Raw genomic sequence first — 22,104 nt, 5'->3', positions numbered from 1 at the left:
CATGGCAGTAAAGGAAGAGGGCAGAAGATACACCTCTCCAAAGGTCAAGGCTCCGCTAATCCCTGCAGAGTCCGACTTTGACTTATTTTGATTATTTTCAGTTTAATATTTTGACACAAGAGGGTCACAGTGTTGGTGGTAATCATAGCATTTGTTCTGTGAGGCTTTGTATACTCTTCATTGGTTTTTTTTTTTTTTTTTTAAAGTAATCTCTGTGTCCAGCGTGGGGCTTAATTCACGACCCCAGGATCAAGAGTCGTATGCTCTACTGAGCCAGCCAGGTGCCCCTACTCCTCATTGTTTTTAGATCTGTTTGTTTCCTTATTCAACCACATGAGGCATGTGGGTTGTGTGTTATCTTTACTCAAGAGATAGGAAACTGATCTTGGTTAAGGGTCTTGTCTATGTCACACCAGCACCTAAGAGTGCTTATAGTCCTCTGTACTGCCTTTTTAGCCAATGTCCGCTTCCTTGCTCAGAGGAGAAACATTTGGGAAGCATATGCTGTTGGTGACATCTTTCCTAATGCTTTATTATTTTTTTAAGTTTATTATTTTTGAGAGAGAGAGAGAGGGAGGAAGACAGAGAATCCCAAGTAGGTTCCACACTTTCAGCACAGAGCCTGATGGTGGGGCTCGAACTCAAACCGTGAGATTATGACCTGAGCCAAAATCAAGAATCAGAGGCTTAACTGACTGAGCCACCCAGACACCCCAACGTCTACCCTGTTCTGTGATGTTCCTTCAGCCCCATGCCTGGTGTAGAGAAGGGCTCAGGGAATGTTTGGGGCTGGATGGATCCGTGAGCCTCCCTTGCTGGCGGAGCTGAACACTTATCCCCAACAAATGTTGGGCTCCTTGATGGACACATGACATTGGTGGCTGAATATACATGCACCTGTGGCTTTTCACACTCTCCCCCCACGCCTCTCCAGGGACTGGGATAGGACAGATGGTCGTAGACACAGGCTTCTCAGCTCTGCATCCTCTCTGCAAATCACATTTGGGGAAAAGTTAAGTTTGTGCAGTAATACAATTTCGGTAACACAGTTTCATACTGCCGGTGAGTTGTTTAACACTCCCTGGATAAATCACACTTCAGCAGAACTCATTTGGGAACAGAAACAGAGTTTAATTTCACTGTAGGTGGCTGTGATTCCAGCCCACCAGGCCCTCCCACCCCCCTAATAAATCTAGGCTGATAAGGTGAATGCAGCACTAAGCCAGGCTATTTCTGAACCCGGATAGCCTTACTCTATATTAATCGTCCTTTTCATCCCCAACACCTTGCATTCTTTGTCCCCTGAGGATAGACACCCACTTGTCTATCCTTAAATGTTAGAGATGGAAAAGACCTTTATAGTTCAGCCTCACGGATGATGATGATGAAGGGATTGGGGTCCAGAGAGGCCAGGTGGCTTATGGCTAGTGAGTGACAGCCTGAATCCAGATCCAGGACCCTCGATTTGTCTCTAGTGCAGGGCTCTTGTTTTCTGCCCCACCCCAGTGCACAACCTTTGATTCTGTTTTATAGCCAGGGGAGAGTCTATATGTTCAGTTTAAATTGAATACAGGTGACCACTTTACTGTTAAATGCCCTCAGCATAGAGTGAATTCATTTCCTGTTAACCCTCACAGCCTCTCTTGCCATATCTTTGGCAAGGGCCATTAAAGTCTTGGCAGATTTCTGTATAGTTAACTGCAGCCTAGGGGTAACCCTGTGTGGGTTTGACTGATAGGATTTAACTTTTAGGAAGAAAATGAAAAGCACGGGTGATAAGAGTATGTAGAGAGAGAGAGGAAAAACAATATTGTTAAATTCTCTCTTAACAGTATACCTTTTGGCCCTTTGGCTCCAAAAATCACCATATTTTGGTTTCCAAAATGGCAGATAAGACATAGAATCCCAAAACTGCTGAAGATTATTAAAATGTATTAAAGATGCAAGCCTGGAGCTTGAAAAAACACTTGTCATTTGTCATGGAAGCTTCAGTGTTCTACGTTCTCCTGCTGATGGACTTGGGGAGTCTCGGGAGCTCAGCAACTGGTGTGCCATGGACTGTTCTGTGGTCCCCCCCTGTCTGGGGTGTGCATACTCTTGTCTATGGGGGCACTTTTAGGAGAGACACATAGGCTGGCCAGCCAGCGGGGTCCGTTCAGCCTGTACTAGGGTGATGTATGTAGCAGGAAGCCAGTTGTAGCACAGCAGGAGATAATTTTTCTCTGTACAGGGTCTTCATGTAGTAGGTCATTAGCGTTGATTTCTTGGCTTAAAAAACTGTGTATCTTCCTCTTCTTTCTTGACTGTAAAGGGCAAGGGGAAAAGAGGAGCTCATTATGCCCTGTTCTCTTCTTCTATGACCAGCTTCCCCACAGTTACGAATTCTGTTCTGGCCCTTACTGGGCAGTCTTGCTCTGTGTTGGAGGAGTGATCCCTAGAGGCAGACAGCTGAGGTTGGAGTCCTTCACCCCTAAACACTTAACATCAGTTGGGATTCGTAACGTCTGTTATCCCTGGCTTCCTCATTAGTAAGTTAAGTATGGGGGTGATAATACTACCTAACTTGTAGGGTTGTTGTGAGAGTTAAATGTAAGGTGGTAGGATAACACCTAACTCAGTTGGCAGTCAGTAAAATGTTACGCATGGCTTTGTACGTTTCCTTTGGGGTTTCTCTGTCAAGTTTATTGCCAGCATTTGGGAGTTCACCCTCTCCTTTAAGGCTGAAGTCCGATATTGTCTTGTCCTTGAAATTTTGCCTGGTCTCCCTCAGGAAAGTTTTGGCAAGGCTGTCCATGAACTGTTTGGGAGGCAAAGCACTTTGTGTGTGTGTGTGCGTGCGTGTGATCTTCATATATTTTCTGTGGTTTCATGATCTACACTATGAGCTTCTGGAGATTTAATAGTTCTGTCTCCATGCTCCATTTCTAGCCAGGCCTGGCATGCACTCAGCGGTCTGTAAATGTGGAATGAATGAATGTTGGTGTTAGCTTACAGAGCCCGTGTGGGACAGGAGATTTGCTTCATTGGGTTTTCACTGATATCAAGGGCAATATTATGTGCACGGAGTTTCTTGATCGCTCGTCTTGAATCATTTCTTCTTTTTGTCCTTTTTGGGTGATGAAGCAAAGCTGGACTAGTTGGAGCCCCCACGTGGGACCAAGAGATGTGGCTCTTACTGGACTCCATTATAGGTCAAATGCTAACTTAATGCAGTGCATGGCACGAAGGATGCCGGTGTATTATACGATCAAATGGATTCTAGTTACTAGACTGGAAATGACTGTGGTGGGTGGGGAGGTCATAAATATACTAGTGGTTTGGGGGCCTGAAGGAGTTAAAGCTCCTCTCAGAATAGCCAGAGCAGCTCCTAGGAAGTAGCTTCCGAGGCAGGATGTGGCAAGCCGGTGGGTAAATGAGCGCGTTCTCCTTTGGAAGAAAAGGAAGTGGGTGGGGAGAAGTGAAGAGGAAGAGCTTGGTGGACATATCTTTTTATCTTCTGCTGTAAGAACATGCTTCTCTTTGAATGCCAGACAGAGCCTGCAGAGTTTTTAACCCAAAGTGACCAGGGTCCAAAGAATGCTTAATGATACTGGTTTTGCAGTTTTCTTGTTTTGTTTTTGTTTTTTTTTTTTTTTTTGCCCCACAGGATCTCAAATTTAGTATGCACTGGAGTGTTGTCCTAGTAGGTTTTATTTTCTAATATTGATCTTTGGTGTATTATTGAATGCTCTTTGAGGATTCACAATTAGTGTAAAGTGTCAACCACAATCACACTCTTCTGACCAAGAATTAACTAAGTAGTTAATTCCTTGTTTTTGTTTTTACTTTTAAATAAGCTACACTCACTGTGGGGCTCAAACTTACAACCCTGTGATCAAGAGTCGTATGTTCCACCATCTGAGACAGCCAGGTGCCCCTAACCAAGAATAATTTAGAAAAAAGTTTTTTGTTTTAGAAAAGCCTCTTTGATGTGTTTACTTATTTATCTGTTTCAGAGCACATTCTTACCCATTGTTTGTCCAGGTGCTCATAACAGCTTCTTGTGATACAGGACAAGAGTGTGCTTCCATTTCGAGGTTCAAAGTTACATGGCCAGTTACCGGCAGGGTTGACAGAGGGCTCCAGATTTTCTGACTTCCAAGTTCAGGGTTGTTTCCATACTCTTGGTGCCTTCTGTTAGAAGCATGGTTTATACATTGGAGGCAAATTATTGATGATGCAATTTTGCAAATAAAAAGAGCTCTCTGGGATTTGGTAATTGAAATAGGTGAGCCTCAAGCATCGCTGGAAAAGCAGCCATCACTTCTGTATGTAAATAGATAGCAATAATGCACATGAGTGTTGGGCTTGGGAATTGAATCCAGGACTATGGGTTGGTGTGTGAGAAATACTGTCAAAGCCCTTTTTTGAGCCAGTCTTTGGACCAGGGTAATGAGAGTTTAATTATCTGGAAGAGAAGTCCCCTGTGGGCTTCCAAGGATTTGGAAAGCTGAGCTCAGCAGCTTTTAGACTTCAGATTTTTATATCTTCTTTGTCTCAAGGAAGTTAGTATATCTCCTGAGGTGTGTAGCTCGTGATTCCATTTCTGTGAAGGTTCCAAACTAGAATTTTTGCACTTATTCATATATCTATTTTGCATATGCACATTTTGGGTGATTTGATCCCAGAACCACATATTTAAATTGTGATTATTTTGCATGTATTTTAGATATTTAAATATAAGAAAGCATTCTTATGGCATTTTTAATTTATTTTTTAAATTAAAAAATTAAGGGGCGCCTGGGTGGCGCAGTCGGTTGGGCGTCCGACTTCGGCTCGGGTCATGATCTCGCGGTCTGTGAGTTCGAGCCCCACGTCGGGCTCTGGGCTGATGGCTCAGAGCCTGGAGCCTGCTTCCGATTCTGTGTCTCCCTCTCTCTCTGCCCCTCCCCTGTTCATGCTCTGTCTCTCTCTGTCTCAAAAATAAATAAACGTTAAAAAAAATTTAAAAAAAAATTAAAAAATTAAAATCTTGTGACATTTTTTGGAAACTAAGATGTCAGATGGCTCTTTGCTGAACCCTAAACGTCCTGAGGCGTTCCAGACTGGTGTGCTGGGACCATCTTTTTTTTTTTTTTTTTTTTTTTTTAACTTAAGATTTAAAATTTTTCTCTTGAGGTATAATTGACGTATAAGTGTGCTGATTTGATACGTTTATGTATTGCACTATGATTACCACCATAGCTTTAGCTAACATCTCTAGGGTGTCACCTAATTATCATTTCTTTTTTGTGGTGGGAACATTTAAGATCTAATCTCTTAGCAGCTTTGTCGTATATGATACAGTATTGTTGACTCTAATCTCCGTACTGTGCATTAGGTCTCCAGGCTATTCATCTTCTACTGCAAGTTTGTACCCTGTGACCAACATTTCCCTAATACCCCTTCCTCAAACCTAATTCTTTAGCATGGTGTGCTGTGTCCTTCATGGTCTAGCTCCAGCTTACCTTCCCGCCTCTGTGCGCTCTCCTGGATGCACCTACCTTCTGGCCCCTTGGAACTGCTTGTAACTTTCAGTGCCTTTTTATTCATGCTGATGCCCAAGCCTGGGGTGCTCTTTCCCCTGCTGCAAATTGAGTTATCCTTCAGGACTGAACCTGGGCATTATGTTTTCTTTCCTTTCCTAATCTTGGAATTGGAAGTTTTATCTCTGTTCTCATAGCCCCCTGTGCCCACCTCAGCGTTACCATCTCCCTTACCTTACTCACTGCTCTGCTTGTTAGTATCCTTCCCTGTGTTTGGCTTGTACTGTGATACCTGTCTCTTTCTTTCTTTCATCTCTACATTTTTGTCTCCTTGTCTCTTTCTTACACACACACACACACACACACACACACACACACACACACACACGAAGCCTGGTGAGGGCAGGGACCCAGTCTTCCTCATCTGCACCTTCTTAGCCTTTAGCACAGATTGTGCCTGTCACACAGTGGGTGCTCTATGAATAATCTGCATTGCATTTTCACAGCTGTGGGTGTAAATGGGTATCAGCCAGATGTCTACCCAACTTCCCCGTCCCCTGCCCTCCTCTAGATTGAAGTGGTCCTGCAGGTTTCCATTCTCATGGTCACTTGTGCTTCTGTAGGACCCATGTTTCCCTTTCTGTGTTTTTTTTTTCTCTTTTTCTTGCTCTGTGTTGAATCAGCTTGGAATTCGGCCCCTTTTTTCCTGATTTTCACCAAACAACAAGAATGAAACCTACAAAAAGCTATTTTCGTGCAATGCAGATTGGACTGAAGGTCTGGGGTAGGGAGGGTGTGTTACATTATAGCAATAAAGACAGCTTAAAATCTTATGGCGTTAGATATCTTTGGTTTTAAATGATCTTTGCCCCGGTGCCTTCTTTCCTCCTTTGCTACTTTACAGACACTCTTCAAACAGGCTTCTCCCAGCTTATTCTGCAGCCTAAATCATTTCTCCAGCTCCACCCCTATGTGCTGTTCAGATCTGCTCCTGCCTATGCCATGGCTGAGGATCAGGCCCTTTTAAACTGTCGGCAAGCCTTCTGGTCCTCTGGTAGCCCTTGCTGTGAAGGGGGTTTGTTAACACAAACACTTAACCAACCCCCCGCCCCCGTCCCTCCTTTCAGAAGACAGAAACAAGCACTGTCGGTTTTGGTTTTAATTAAGTTTTCCCTCTGGTCTGTGATTTTACTTCTGCCAGGTACATTTTGACCCTACCAGGCCAACTGCTATTAATTTGAGGACCTAACTAGTAGTTTTCTACAAGGTGAGCACTTGTATGGACTTCTAGTCATGGTCCTGCAGGGTTCCCTGAGCATTGCCAGATGGTGATGTGGGGAGTATCATTTTTCTCGGAGATGATGTATGCCAAGAGGTGAGGTTTGCTGACCCCTGTAGTGTGTACTTGGATCAAAGAGAGGGGCCAAGCTGTAATAGACATGTTGTTCATGTGCTTAAGGAAAGAACAGGTTTGGAGAATTGATGATTTCTCCATGTGGACTAGAATTGGAGATGCATTTTGAATGCTGTTTCTTCTGAATTTATCTTCCTGCCTTAGCTGTGCTTCTGAGCATTGGCTCTCTTCCTTTTTTGCCTTGGGGACTCGAGTTTCCTCATGGCTCTGGGTTATGAGGTCTAGGATGATGGCCGCATCGGGTCCTGTACCTTTTCTCTCGTTCAAGAACAACTCGCACTGCTGATTCCCAGAGCAGCATTGGCCATTACTACACAGGCAGTTTCTAAAAGGTCTTTCTCTATATCAGCGTCTCAAAATCTGGGGTCAGATACATCGTCTTTACAAGGTCACGATCAACCAACTTGTCCTTTCAGGAACACACCCATTGTGTGGCCACCATCAGGCCCAGGGCTCCCTTTGATTTTTCTGAGGGTGACCACACACTTATTGGATGTTCCACTTGGGTTGTCTATGGTATTTTCTCGCTTTCAGTACTCTCTGCTACCTCCTCTCCACCCTGCCTCCCTCAGTAGGCCCCTGGGTCTCTTATGGCCACCCAAATTTTTACTGCTTCTACCAGTGTGCTTCACCTGGGCCGTGTCCTTTCTCTTCCCTTCCTGTCCCATTCAAAATATATCGGCCTTGGATGTTCCCTCTGAAAGGAATTCCTCGTTGGGTAGATTTGTTGTCTTTCCCGGGACCTTTTAGTACAGCACAGTTCTTTGCTTCAAAGGAATCGGTCACTAAAGGGTACACACCTGTGTTAGGGTTGATCGGGTGGGCGATTTGTTGGAAGGACATGAGATCTTTGGCTTGTGGTATGGAGAGAAGGTAAGTTTTGGAGTTCCAGCCCTAGTCTTAATTGCTCCTGGCCTCCATCTCCATTTCTGTAACATGGGAACAAAATACCTAGTTTTTAATGTTGTTGTGAGGACTAAGTTAGTGGGTATAACATGGCCAGCATTTAAGAAGCTCATCTCAACTACATTTACATTTCATTCTTTATCAGACAGTTCTTACGTACCTCTTTCCCCCTCAGGTAAAGGTGATACTCCTTTCTGTCCTTCATTTTCTCTTTTTTCTTTCCCATCTGCCTCCAGATTTCATCACTTTCTCTCTCTCTCTTTTTTTTTATTTTTTTGGTACTTCTCTGGAAGACTGATCCTTTAGGAATTAATTCATATATGGCTAATATGAAAACAAATTTTGTCCACTGGAGCAGAAGAAAGCATAGTCTGTCAGTTGTTTCAAGCAACAATATGACACCCCCTCTCCGATCCAGGATGTTGTTCAATATTTAAGAAGAGTCCGCCTGAGTGGGTGGTCCTGCCACTCCAGAGGTTCCTCTGTGTGGGTGTGTGCCTGCGTGTGTTTTTCAGCGTGACTCTCTACAGAAACATGCCAGGGGAAGGCAGTTTGTATAATTTCGGGAGCCTGTTTGATTCCAGGGGCAGGGGGGTATTGCCTGTTGTTGTTGTTATTATTATTTTGCTTATGTTTTTGTTTTTTAAGGATAGGAATATGTGATTTTTTTTTTTAAGTAGGCTTCCTATCCGTTTTGGGGCCCGAACTTATGCCACGATCAAGAGTCACATGATCTATTGACTGAGCCAGCCAGGCTCCCATATTTATCTTTTTTTAAAAATTATTTAAACCTGTTTTCTTGACTTTGAGAAACATTTGTTGATTGGCCTGGAAGCCACTTGATTTAAGGTGACGTTGAAGAGAAACACTTGTCCTGACTCTCGTTTTAAGTTCTATTCCTCTAACATTGTTTGCTTATAATATTTTTAATCCCTATTCTATATCATTTTCTACAGAGTAGACCATGTTAGAATGCCCTTTCTCCTTTTTTTGCTATCTAAATCTTACGTATCATTCTAGCCCATCTCTGGTCTCCCGCCCCTACAAAACTCAGTGTGGTTAGGCCAGCATCTCCTGAACTACGGAGCTGTCAGTGTCTGAGGCCTCGAGAAAATCAGGGGAAGTGCAAGACAGTTTTTGCCCCACAGTCTTTGTTGGGAGTGGCCGCGAAACCAGTGAAAGGCCACAAAGGCGGTATTTAACTACATTGTACATTTTTGCCAGGCTATTGATTTATTGCATGAAAACATACGGATACAGGAGTTTCATCAGAATGGGGCTGGCAGTGGTGATCACATCATGGTGTTGTTAGGAGACCAAAGGGGCTCCTCTACATTGCTCAGAATGCCTGTCGTACTACGGGTCCTTAGTAAATCAGTAGTGAGCACTATCAAATCAAATGTTACCCTTGCTAACCAGTAATTAGCTGCCGACAGCATAACAGTATTAACTACTTGTTAAGTCCTTCAGATGATTCCAACATTTTTTTGCATTACACGCTTATGTAATCTCCACTACAACCTTTTTTTTTTTTTTTTAATAATTTTTTTAATGTTTATTTTTGAGAGAGAGGGAAGTAGGGGGGAGTGAGGGTGGGGCAGAGAGAGAGGGAGACACAGAATCCGAAGCAGCCTTCAGGCTCTGAGCTGTCAGCACAGAGCCCGACGTGGGGCTCCAACCCATGAATCATGAGATTGTGACCTGAGCTGAAGTCGGACGGTTAACCGGCTGAGCCACCCAGAAACCCCATTTTTTATTTTTATTTTTTTGTAAGTAAGCTCTACACTCACTGTGGTGCTTGAACTCACAACCCTGAGATCAGGAGTTGCCTGCTCTGTTGACTGAACCAGTTAGGCACCCCATCCACAACAGCCTTTTATTTAGCATCACATAATTGGCTTAAAGAGCCCTTAGCTGTCTGTATGCCTCTTGCTGCCACACTTAGGGCCTTCTGGTGTCAAAATGCATGTATTCTCAGAAAAGGCCTGGGAAGATAGAGCAGTATAGTCTCAAAGGAGAAAGCAGTGATGGGACGACTGGGTGGCTCAGTTGGTTAAGTGTCCGACTCTTGATTTCAGCTCAGGTCATGATCTCATGGTTCGTGAGATCGAGCCCCATGTGGATTCAGCGCCTATGGCACAGAGCCTGCTTGGGATTCTGTCTCTCCCCCTCTGGCATGCGCTCTCTTTCTTTCTCTTTCTCTCTCAAAATAAATAAATAAACGTAAAAAAAAGGCAGTGAGGGACACCTGGGTGGCTCAGTTGGTTAAGCCTTCAACTTCGGCTCAGGTCATGATCTCACGGTTCATGAGTTTGAGTCCCACATCAGGCTCTGTGCTGACAGCTCACAGGCTGGGGCCTGCTTCAGATTATCTGTCTCCCTCTCTCTGCAACCCCCCTCCCCACGGACTCAACTCACTCTCTCTCTCTCTCTCTCTCTCTCTCTCTCTCTCTCTCAAAAATAAAGAAACGTTAAAAAAAAATTTTAAAAAGCAGAATGGGAAAATGGCCAGTGTTTGTGGAGATGCCTGGCCCTGGGACTTAGCTGCAGAGTTCAGTCCTTGGAATACTACAGGACGAATCTGATGTTAGGATTAGAGACTTCTAGCATTGAAAAGGACTTTAAAGACCGCGTAGTTTAACTTGCCTATTTTACCTATGAGAAAAATTGAGGGGAAGTGAGTGAATAGTTCACAGACCAAGTAACTTTCAGAGTTGAACCCATGTCTGACTCCCAAAGCCCTCGCGCTTATTAAGCATGGAGTATATTATATGGCAGCCACATGCGTGGTTTGTTTGTCTGTTTGTTTTTCTTTCTGGTAGTTTTATGTCCCTTTATGAAAGACCAGCCTTGTGCTGACCCAGAAGCCGCTGATTTCCTGCCTATGTCACTGGCCCTGGGTCTGGGGGCTGCTTTCAAGAGCAACGACTGTGAGGCTTTGCTCACCTATACATCTGTCAGCAAGCAGAGAAGAGTAGGTGGCCAAGAATTGATTTACATTAGCAGCCAGCCTCAAGGAAAAGGGAAAAAAATACTTGTGCTAAATTCAGTGAAGCACATTACGAACCGGGCGAGAGAATGGCTGTACTGAAGCGTGTCTTCCCACAGCTGCCTAAGAATCTAAGCCCAAAGCTGGGTTCAACACCAACATGAAGCAGAGGTCTAAGCCGGAGGAGGAATAGGAAACTTTCCCCTGCCCAAGAACTGCCACAGATGCAAGGCAGAGTTTTGGTTGCCATGGAGAGGAGGGGAAGTCCGAGTTCACAGGGCCTGTTCAAGACCAGGACAAGAGAGAACCTCCCTATGGCTACCACAGGCACAGTGTCTGGCTTGTGCCACGTACAGTTTGAGGCCCTGGTCGTTACTTCGCGCCGTTACTTCGCGCCGTTACTTCGTGTCCAGCAGTACGTGTGGACTGCTTTTTCCTTTAAGACTATACTGACTGTTTTATCTTCCCAGGCCTTCTCTGGGGATGCATGCATTTTGACACCTAGAAGGCCCTTAGGAAAGCAGCAGGAGGAATACACAGTTAAGGGTACCTTCAGCCAGTGATGTGATGGTAAATCAAAGGTGGTCATAGAGATCCCGTGGGACTATTATGTACGAGTGATAGCAGTCCACCCCTGGGGGAGGAGCAAGGGCATGGAGAAGGACCCCACTCTGTGGCCAGGCATCATGGGACGGTTCAAAGCTGAGGGAGGCGTGGGAACACTGAAGGGGAAAAAAAAACCTCTGCAGCTCAGGCTCCACTCTCAGCACAAGACAAAACCCATTGCTCGCGAAACTTGCAGCCTGTGGTGCACTGAAATTACCAGCATTCACAAGAAAACCCAAACCTAGCTCCATTCCTGAATAATACAGCATGAGCGAAGAATGCACCCATTTCTAAGCATAAAGACAATTTCCCTCAGTCCTTAGTCTTCTATTACGATGCACCACTCAATGCAATATTAAAATGCACAAAGAATCACGAGAGAAAAAACAACCTGCAAGAGATAAGGCCGATAACAGAACTAGACTCCGGTGAATCGGAGCTTTAAAATAACCATCATTTATGGACGACCTGCAAGAACAAATGAGGAGTTTCAGAAGAGATGGAAACTAAAAATGGAATCGAGTGGAAATGCTAGAAAAATTTAAAAACACGGTATCAAAGGTCAACAGGTGTATCAGCAGACCAGAGGGAACTGAGGAAAGAATCAGTGACCCTGAAGATAGGTTGAAAGAAATTATCCACACTGGAAAAAAAAAGAAAGAAAGAAATTTAAACTGAGATGCAAGGAGGAAAAGGATAAAAAGAAATCTGATCACAGTATCTAAGATACACGTATATAGACAGAGGAAGAGATGGGCATTGAGAGAGAGAGGAGCCAGACAGACACTGACCTGACCGGAACTTGTAAAGGGATTGGCTTATGTGATTGTGGAAGCCTAGGCTGGAGGTCCGTGGAAGACTTGAAGTTGGGAGTCCAGAGGCAGCCTGCTGACAGAATTCCTTCTCTGGGGAGGTCAGTCTTTGTTCTTAAGGCCTTAAACTGACTGAGTGAGGCCCATTCACATTATGGAGAGTAATCTGCTGCTTTACTCAAAGTTCACCAGTTTACTCAAAGTTCACCAATTTCCAACTCCCCCCGCCCCCAAAACCCCACTTTAGTAGAAACATTCCAAATCAAGTTTGACCACATACCTTAGCACTGTGGCCCTGCCACCTAAAATTAGTCATCACGTGTCTCTTAGTTACTGCTCCCCACTCCAAAGGGTGTTCACTTTTCTACTTTATAACTGCATAGATGAGTTTTGCCCCGTTTTTTTGTTTCTGTTTTTGTTTTTGTTTTACCTAGATGCAGAAGAACACATTTTTTTTAATGACCTAGAGTTTTATTGCCTAGTTAGTTGAGCAGCCCTTCCCAGCATGGCCTGCAGGGTTGAGGTGTAAGGGTATAGAGCCTCTTCTCCACCTTGTTGTTTGGGGCTGGCCTAAACTGCATTCCCTACCACAGATGGGCTGGCCGAGGCTGGAGTCTGGAAAGTGGTTAGCTGTGCCTTTGGCCCCTCTGCCTTCCTCTGTCAGGCCCATTCTTCTTTCTTCCTCTCTTCCGCTCTTTGTAACCCCCACATCCCCGCTGTCCAGGGTTTGACTGTATAGAGAACCTAAGACCAGTTCTCTTTTTTCCCTCCCATCTCCCTTCTTTTGAAGATCCTCAGCTTTTCAACCTGAACGCACCCTCAGTCTTTGTACTTCCTCAGCTGGCTGTCACGTGCCCAGGCTTGGATCTCAGAGATAACCAGACAACCACACTGCCCCCCCCCTTTTTTTTAATGGGTGTGGAAACTGAGGACCAGAAGGGTGGTAGCTTGCCCAAGACCTCATAGATGGGAGTGATATAGGGTGAGAATTGAGGGATTGCAGTGTTTGTCTCTTGGTGCTGTTCCCCCTCAGCTTAGGTCTCCTGTCTTCCCTATTCTTTCCCTGCCCCGGTAGTGTTCCTATCTGCCAGATGCCACAGGGGACAGAGAACTTCCCAACGCCCTAGGCTCTCTGAGGACACCCGCCTGCTGGTACCGGGACCCTTTCTTTCCTCCAGCTCAGTGATTGATGGTCACCCTCTGCTCTTCTCTCCGTGCTCCTTCCTGGCCAAGGCAGGGCCTGCCACCCAGGGCTAGAGCAAGGCTCAGGTTGGTGACAGGCCAGCATTTGTGTGCTACTTGGCTCATATCTGTTTGGTGTGTGGCCATTTGAAGATCCCATTCCTTTGTCTAGACGTCACCTCCTTCCCCCTTCCCATTTCAGTGACCATCAGGGTCGGGGAAGGCAGTGTGAGGCCTTGAACGAAGCTCTTTTCTAGGAGCTGAGAGACCTGGGCCTCCGTTTACTCACCTTTGAAATGGGTTGGATCAGGAGGTCTTTACCTTTCCCTCCTTGCGCTACATTGTCCTGCTTCCTGATTTAAACCACTGAGCCACAAATGCAAGATTCCAGTTGTGGCGGTGCAGTTAGGCGCAGCAGATGGGTGGGATGAGAGAGAAGGAGATGTTCTGGCCCATAGGATCATCCCTCTCCACCCACTGCATTGTGCCTCCCTGGAGTTTTCAGAGCACAAATGACAGCCCTTGTTTTTTTCCACATTCCTTGCTCTTCTCTGCATTCCCATTTCAAACCTATAATCTTGTATCTCGACAGACTTGTGTTTACTGTAAGACAGCCGTGGTGTGGAATGCACGTGACCGTGTGTCATTTTCTCTCTGCTGTGGTCAACAGGGTGATGGGGGTCAGATGTCACTGCTGGTCCCGTGTGTGTCAGATAGTTCTTGTTCTGGGCTCCAGGTTCCTTTCTCAATCTGTAGTTCTCAATTTGCTGATTTCAGTTAAAACCAAAGATTGTGAAGGAGACAGGTCTTGCCCTCTGAGATTTGGAGATTTGTGGCCCCTCTCTTCCTATTTCCTTTGCTTGAAGCATTTTGCCTTGGGGTGGGGCGGGGCAGAAATGAGCCTTGTTGAACACCATTGAGTCCCTGTGCAGGAGGAAGCAATACTAAAGAATGTTACATTATTGATGGATTTCTTTTTAATGAGTACTGAAAGCCATTTTGATGCCAGGGTTTTCCTTTCACCTTCAGATAAAATCCTTGGTCTTTCATCCTCGGCAACAGTTCTTTTTTTTTTTTTTTTTTTTTTAATTTTTTTTTTAATTTTTTTTAATGTTTTATGTATTTTTGAGACAGAGAGAGACAGAGCATGAACGGGGCAGGGGCAGAGAGAGAGGGAGGCACAGAATCGGAAGCAGGCTCCAGGCTCTGAGCCATCAGCCCAGAGCCCGACGCGGGGCTCGAACTCACAGACCGCGAGATCGTGCCCTGAGCTGAAGTCAGAGGCTCAACCGATTGAGCCACCCAGGCGCCCCATAATTTTTTTTTTTTCTTTTAACATTTATTTATTTTTGAGACAGAGAGACAGAGCATGAATGGGGCAGGGGCAGAGAGAGAGGGAGACACAGAATCTGAAACAGGCTCCAGGCTCTGAGCTGTCAACACAGAGCCCGACGCAGGGCTCAAACTCACGGACCGTGAGATCATGACCTGAGCCGAAGTCGGCCGCTTAACCGACTGAGCCACCCAGGCGCCCCTCGGCAACAGTTCTTTAAAAAAACTTTTCAAGGGCTTTAAGAGTTGTTAAAGGAAAGGCAGTCATTTCTGGTTTCCACGGTGGCTGCCTTGGCGGTGGCTCCTCGTCTTCCAGCCTACCGGCACTTGCCTAACATTAGTTTACAAGTGTGTGAAAATTCCATTGTTCCTTCCCATTCGTTTTCTGTTTCGATTCTCCCCTGGTTAAGGAAGCATGGAGTTGTTACTCCATTTTACAGACGAGAAAACTTGAGATGTGTCAAAGTTAAATGACGGGTCCATGGTCACACAGCTAGTTGTTGACTACTAGGGGATAAGAGTCCGGGATTGCTGATTACTAATGGCTTGGTAGCTTGGCAACACCATTCCCTACCCCCCCCACCCCCCCAAGTCATCAGGAAAGTCTTGCCACCACAGCGCACAGCCTTTGGTGTGGCATAGCCTTCTGAAAGCATGAATCAGGAGCCAGTTCCTTAGCTGGTAGGGTAGGTGGTTAGGCAGGAGAGCATAGAAGGTCGAAGAAGAAGGAAGCCAAGATTTAGTTTTTCTTCCTGAAGGTGGGAGAATTACTTAATTCTACAGAGAGTCAGGAAAATGAGCAGAGTCAGCATTTCCTCTTTTTCTTTGCCAGATGGATGGGGTTTCTTGTGGCCACTGTTACTTGCAAGGCAGTGTTCAGCTTGATGTGCGGGGAGGATTGCATCTGGCGTGAAGGACTCTTTGCATAGGTATACTGTCTTCATGTATGAGCGAGCGCTGGTATGGCACATGTCCCACACTGGGACCCTACCCACGTCTGCAAGTGCCCTCCCTTGCAGGTGTTGAACTTTTTGAAGAGGTAGTGCAGCATAAGATTAGAGATTCTCTCTGCCCAGGTTTCAGTCCTTGCTCACTAGCTGTGTGACCTTGGACAAATCACTTCACCTGCCTGTGCTTGAGTTTGCTATCTGTTGTAATTGTAGGGTTGTGGCTGAAATGTATTAGCAAGTGCAAAACAGAGTACGGGCAGTGTTGTGACGAGAGTGGTTTCCTTCCATTCGGTCCTTCCCTCTTCCTCATCCTGCTCAGCGTTCCTGCCTCACAGAAGCCTTTGGAGGCTGCATTTCCAGCCTGACTCCTGAGCCATACAGGCAGCTGTAACCTCATCGAAGTTTTAGCTGTGACGGTCTGTCTGTGTTTGACATGTGTCTCCAAATGTTGTCTTTGATGGGTTCCTCTGTGGACAGACCTCAGAGAAAGGAAACCTGAAGGTGGCACCGTGCCCTTGCAGCCATGCTTGTTCTGGGTCCCTACCCCGACAGACGGGGCAGCTTAGTTGAGCCTTTAAGCAGGATGAGAAAATTGCCAGCTGTTTTAGTCTGTTTGGGCTGCATAACAAAATGTCATAGACTGGTTGGCTTAAACAACAGAAATTTATTTTTTCATGGTTCTGGAGGCTGGAAGACCAAGGTGAGGGTGCCAGCACGGTCGGGCTCTGGCGAGGTCCCTCTTCCGGACTTGCGGACAGCCATCTTCTCTTGGTGTCCTCACACGGCCTTTCCTTGGCGTGTGCACGGAGGCAAGGAGGTCACCTCTCTTCTTCTGGTCACCAGTCCTATCTGATTAGGACTCCACCCATATGACCTTACTTAACCTTAATTACCTCCTAAATGTCCTGTCTCTAAACAGGATTACATTGGGGGTTAGTGCTTCAGCAGGAATTTTAGGGAGATGCAGTTCAGTCCATGGCACCATCCATTCTTCCCTGAGAGCTGCCCAGGGAGGAAACTTGGTGAAATCAGCCTTGTGTGCTCTGTGGCCCCATGTACAGTTACTTGTAAGGCAGTATTGGATCTTTCCATAGACTGGGGAGGCAGTAGGTCTCAACCTCCCTGCCTTCTTGAGAGTTGGAACAGAGGGTGAGCGAAGAGTAGAAGATGATGCTTACTCCTGCCCTTGAAGCTCAGAAACGGTGTGTATGTTGGGGGTTGGACACCAACCTTCTGATGTGTAATGATGCCCTATCTTGTCGCCATGTTGTTTGTTTAGACTGGGACTAATCAAATGAACCACCGTGGACGCTCTCTTTACCACCCTGTTTTTATAAACCCCCCCAGGAATAATGAATGTTTTTTCGTTGTCTCTAAAACAACCCATACTGCCCACCAGCCTGCTGAATGCACAGCTAAGCAGGCTGCTCTCTGCCTTGCCCACTCGCCTCGGCACCCACTGGCTGAATTATGTGCTTACCCAGAACCAGAGTGTTCCCAGCATCTGTTCCCAGCATCGTTTGTTTGGTTGTGGCTGGCATTGCAATTAAGTAACATACTTCAGTATCAGATAAACTGGTGAAATATGACTGCAAATGAAGTGGAACCCCCCCCCCCCCCCGGCTTTGAACACTAATTACAAGCCATGGAAAGACTAAATAAGTCCAACTCACTAAAACACATTACTGTCAAATTAGATGAGCATTAAAATTGAGGGAAATCATAAAACTCTTACAATTTTATTTTGATATTACTCAGTAAGTGGCTACATTTTTACTCTGAGGACTCAGGAATTGGAAGTGATCGACGATGTATTGTTTGCTGGTTCATGTGAGGAAGATGCCACCGGGCTCTTACTAGCGGACTCTTACTCAAAGAGAGGGCCTTGCCCCGCCTACATTAGAAGATGGGTGAATAAATGCACCTTTATATGTATATTATATGCAAAAATAAAAATTTTAGGTAGGTATTTTTATGATTCTTTGCTTTGTTTTGATTAACCTGGTTCCGGACCTGATCACATTAGAGAGGAGGGTTTTTGCTGTTACCATATAGAGTCTGTTGTGATAGTTTGGTTTGATTTCAGTTTAGTGCTTTTAGGAAATAGATTTTATTTTGTATGTGGTGCTAACTTAATAATCCAACCCTAGTGGGGCTTTGGGAATTGGGGTTTTCATTTTTTTTTTCTTTTTTTTAATATTTATTTATTTTTGAGAGACCGAGCACGAGCAGGGGATGGGCAGAGAGAGAGGGAGACAGAATCCAAAGCAGGCTCTGGGCTCTCAGCTGTCAGCACAGAACCCGAGGCAGGGCTCGAACCCACCAAATGTGAGATCATGACCTGAGCCAAAGTCAGACGCTCAATCAGCTGAGCCTCCCAGGCGCCCCGGAACTGGGATTTTAAAGCAAATGAAGGTGGCTCGTTTTGGATAGTAGCAGATTCTTCGGTTCCTTCTGTAGACTTGCAGCATAGTGAGCGAGGCCTCGTTTTACAAATGAGGAAACAGAGGCCTTGAGAGGTGAAAGGTGTCGGTGAGGAGTAGTGACAGGGAGTGGTGGCTGGTGGCATAGTGAAGGGAGCAGGGCCGCAGCACCTGGAACCCTCCCGTGGAGTCCCTCCATTCGTTCTCCAGTCCGGCCCCAGAGCTAGTGCTCGCCATAGCACAGGTGCTCCTCTGGGGGGCCTCTCTGATGCCGGTTCTGACTCATGTTCCCTCTTTGGGACAGGACCAACCTGGAGGCCTTGCAGAAGAAGTTGGAGGAGCTGGAGCTCGATGAGCAGCAACGGAAGCGCCTGGAGGCCTTTCTTACCCAGAAGCAGAAGGTCGGGGAATTGAAGGATGACGACTTCGAGAAGATCAGTGAGCTGGGCGCCGGCAACGGTGGTGTGGTGTTCAAGGTCTCCCATAAGCCGTCTGGCCTGGTCATGGCCAGAAAGGTGAGGCCACTCAAAAAATAAAAAGAAAGAAAAAAGTACTGAATCAGGTTGGTGATTAGGTGAATTCACTTGGTGAATAGGTGATTGCATTCTCTCTTGGAAGATCGGGGGTCTGGGGACAAGGGTGGAAGGAAGATGGATTTTTCACTCAGTACCTTGTTGTGCTGTTTGAATTTTGAGCTCCTGTCATCTATCAGATTATAGGATAAACGCACTGATGGTGTGTTAGGGTATTTATCCCCATCCCCAGACTGGAAAATAACAGCAAGTGACCTTTGCGAGCTTTCTGCGTGCTTTGGAAAGAATGCAAGGGTGCCTGTTTGCCATTATCTGGTGCAGCAGAAGCTGCTTGCATTTAGGCAGCCCCGGCGATGCACCAGACCCTGCTTTCAAGTTGTTTGCCTGGCCCCGGCCCTGCCGCTGCTTCCCCCTCACCGTCCTGCAGGGAGCATCTCCGCTCCCCTCCGTGGCAGGCAGTGTCCGAGCTGGACTCCCCTTTCTGCACACAGCCCCTGCTCCAGCGAGGCTCGGCCCTTCTGTGTTCTCCGGCACACCACGCTTACTTCCGTCCACGTATTTTTGCTCAGGCTGCTCCTTCCATCTTTTCAAACAGCGCCCGTCTTCACGGCCCGCCTCTTGTCTAGCTTTCACCGGTCACGCCAGCCCATGCTGATAACCCCTGGTTTCCATGTCCTCTGACACTCACTCCTTGTCGGTGGCCCTTTCTGGAAGCTTCATCTCATTCAGCAACCATTTCCTATGTTTGTTGTGTCTGTCCCCTGTCTGCCCGGAGGAAACAAGGGGCAACATGAGAGGGACATGGGTGGCACCTGAGGCCCTGGCCAAATCTCAACCACATCAGGCTCCTGAAGTCAAGGGAAGCTCCCCGGGCAGCTTGGGTCCGCACTCTCAGTCCTTCCTACCCCTCCACTTCTACAGCCTCCGAGTGCCAGCCGGCTCCTCAGGCTGCTTTGTCTTCCTCTCTCGGCTTCCCGGCTCCTTTTAGAGGAAATGCTCCTTTCAGCTTTGTGCTTGGGAGGGGTGAGCCCCCCTTCCTCACTCTTGGCTCCTAGGAGCGGAGGCACAGCCGTCCTCCCCTCATTATGGCTCCTCCCGTACCATTACCTGCCATGGCAGGTTGGCACTGAGTGCTTTGGTCGGGCAGAGACTTGTTAAAACGTGCCTGTGTCCTCTCCTCCCACCTGTAAGAGCTTAAGCATTTAAGAAGGCTTTCATTCATCCATCCGTATGTTTTTAAAACATCTCTTCCTCCCACTTTTCTTTCCCCAGCTAATTCACCTGGAGATCAAACCTGCAATCCGGAACCAGATCATAAGGGAGCTGCAGGTTCTACATGAGTGCAACTCCCCATACATCGTGGGCTTCTATGGCGCGTTCTACAGCGACGGCGAGATCAGTATCTGTATGGAGCACATGGTATGTGGTAACCCATCAGCCTCTGCAGCAACAGCCTAGGAGCTGGATGGCTGGATGGCTCTGGTCTTGTCTTTGGTTTGGGACCAGCTGCCTCCCTTTTCCTCCCTGGATCCACATCACCGTCTTGGGCATCTGGGCTTTGAAGCTGAAACATCCCTGTCCTCAGAGTCTATAATCTGCTTTAAGGACAGTCTGGAGGGGTTCTTTGGGTGTGCAGAGAAGTAATGTCACTTGATGCACATCAGAGAAGGCAAGTGAGAGGGAATTTAGGGGCTAATTGTGTGGATGTGAGCTGCCAATCTTGGTACCATTAGCTGCCTGGAGTCCCTTCTCTTTCTGGTGACTGACAGTAGTAACAGCATCTACAACAATAATCTAGCAATACTCATACTAGTAAACTAATATTTATCGGGTTTTATAGCCTGGACTACCCTACGCATATTAATATTTTATTGCATTTTTGCAACAGCCTTATTGGATGGGTAGATCATCTGCATTTTACAAATGAGGAAACTGAGGCTCAGAGAAGTTAATAACTTGACCGAGGTCATGCAGCTAGTAAGTGGAATTGGCAGAATTTAAACCAAGGTGTTGGGCCCCAGTGCCTGTACTTTGTTGAATCCACTGGATAGTGATTGGGACTCTGTTTCCATTCTTGATGCCCAGAATTTCAGAGAGACAGGCTGGCTTCGTGATGGCTATTTTTTCCTGTCCCCATTAGGCACCAGGGGACTTTGGAATCTGAGATGTTTATTCATATCTCCCTTCTCCACAAAAATCCGAGTAGACACTGTCTTGTTTGCCACTGTGTCTCCAAAGCCCAGAATAGCCCTGGCACCCAGCAGGCGCTCAATAATGATTTGTTTACAGATGTCACCTTCTCGTCAGGACCTTGGGCAGGTTTCTTTATCTTTCTCATTCTCCCTTTCTTCATTTGCAAAATGGCCATTACCATACGGACCTCGGACCTCGGACCTCGTTGTGGTGAGGATTGGTGAAAATAGCAGAGTAAGCCTTCCGGCACACCGACCTCATGCGAATGGTAGAGGTTGCCTTATTCTCACTGTCGCTGACACCTCAGGGATGAGGGCTGACATGACTGAGTCGGCGAGCTTAGGGCTGCTGAACTTTGAGCCCTCGGTCTGGCAGAGTGTCCCTCAGCTTCTCCACTTCCTTCCAGACCCTGGCTCTGCTCTGACCTCTGGAGAGAGCCCCCAGGCATGGTCTTCATGAACTCCATGAGAACCCTCCCCAGGAGGTTTGTCCGTTGCTGGCGCCCCATTATGTTGAACTTCTGTTCATGTTAATCGTCAGGAAGTGCCATACGTATGGTGGCCGGTGTCTGCCCAACTTTTGTGGTGCCATATGGAACATAGAACCTGGAACGTCTCCTGCGCTCCTGAAGGTTCCCAAGAAAGCTCTCGTTCCTCTTGCTTGAATGGGAGGGAAGCAGCCTCTGTGCGAAGCACATGAACATTTCTGGTTTGGTCCTCACCCAGACCTGGGGTACTGATATTTTCCCTTTGGGTCTTAGCCTCCCTTTGGTGAGGTGCAGGGCAGGGGAGGGGAGGGTGTTCCTTAAGCTTTGGGTTTCTTGGGCTTTTTGTGCTGATGATGGTTGGTTTTCTAGCTCTAGCCCAGAGTTTTGGATGAAGATGTGTAATTGGCAATGGAGGTTCCTTGAAAACCAGAAGAGGGTAGAGGGTGAGGCAATGGTGATAAACCAGTGACCGGAAAGGCCTTTTTTCTCTTAGGTGTTGCCAAAATAATGGGAGGTGAGTGGCAGCATGGGTAGACATGGTAGTAACTAGCTTTCCCATTTTCTACCGCTTGGTGAGTCCTTGCCATGTTATGTAAGTTATTAATCACATCAGCCCTGTCATGTGATGCAGTGTTGACCACCCTCCCCAAGGTGGGCGAGGGAACAAGGCCTCTAGAGGCTTAGTAATTAGCTTAGGTTATATAACCAGTAAGTGTCAGAGCTAAATTCTGACCATCTCCCCCCCCCACCCCCCGCCGACAACCCCTCCAGCA

The 22,104-nt window shown here is 46.6% G+C and overlaps 1 protein-coding gene across 1 annotated transcript in view; it reads left to right on the top strand.

Annotated features, from left to right (window-relative positions):
- Positions 1–22,104, top strand: part of MAP2K1 (mitogen-activated protein kinase kinase 1) — a 79,197-nt gene that overhangs the window by 19,977 nt on the left and 37,116 nt on the right. Inside the window, exons 2-3 of the mRNA XM_042988584.1 lie at positions 18,423–18,633; positions 19,924–20,070. Coding sequence (XP_042844518.1) covers positions 18,423–18,633; positions 19,924–20,070 — 358 coding nt within the window. The remainder of the gene's footprint in view (positions 1–18,422; positions 18,634–19,923; positions 20,071–22,104) is intronic.

The sequence above is a fragment of the Panthera tigris genome, chromosome B3 (genome assembly GCF_018350195.1).
Source record: "Panthera tigris isolate Pti1 chromosome B3, P.tigris_Pti1_mat1.1, whole genome shotgun sequence".
Taxonomy (NCBI): Eukaryota; Metazoa; Chordata; class Mammalia; order Carnivora; family Felidae; genus Panthera; species Panthera tigris.
Note: the sequence above shows the minus strand (reverse complement) of the source record. Positions and strands in the feature narration are given on the sequence as shown.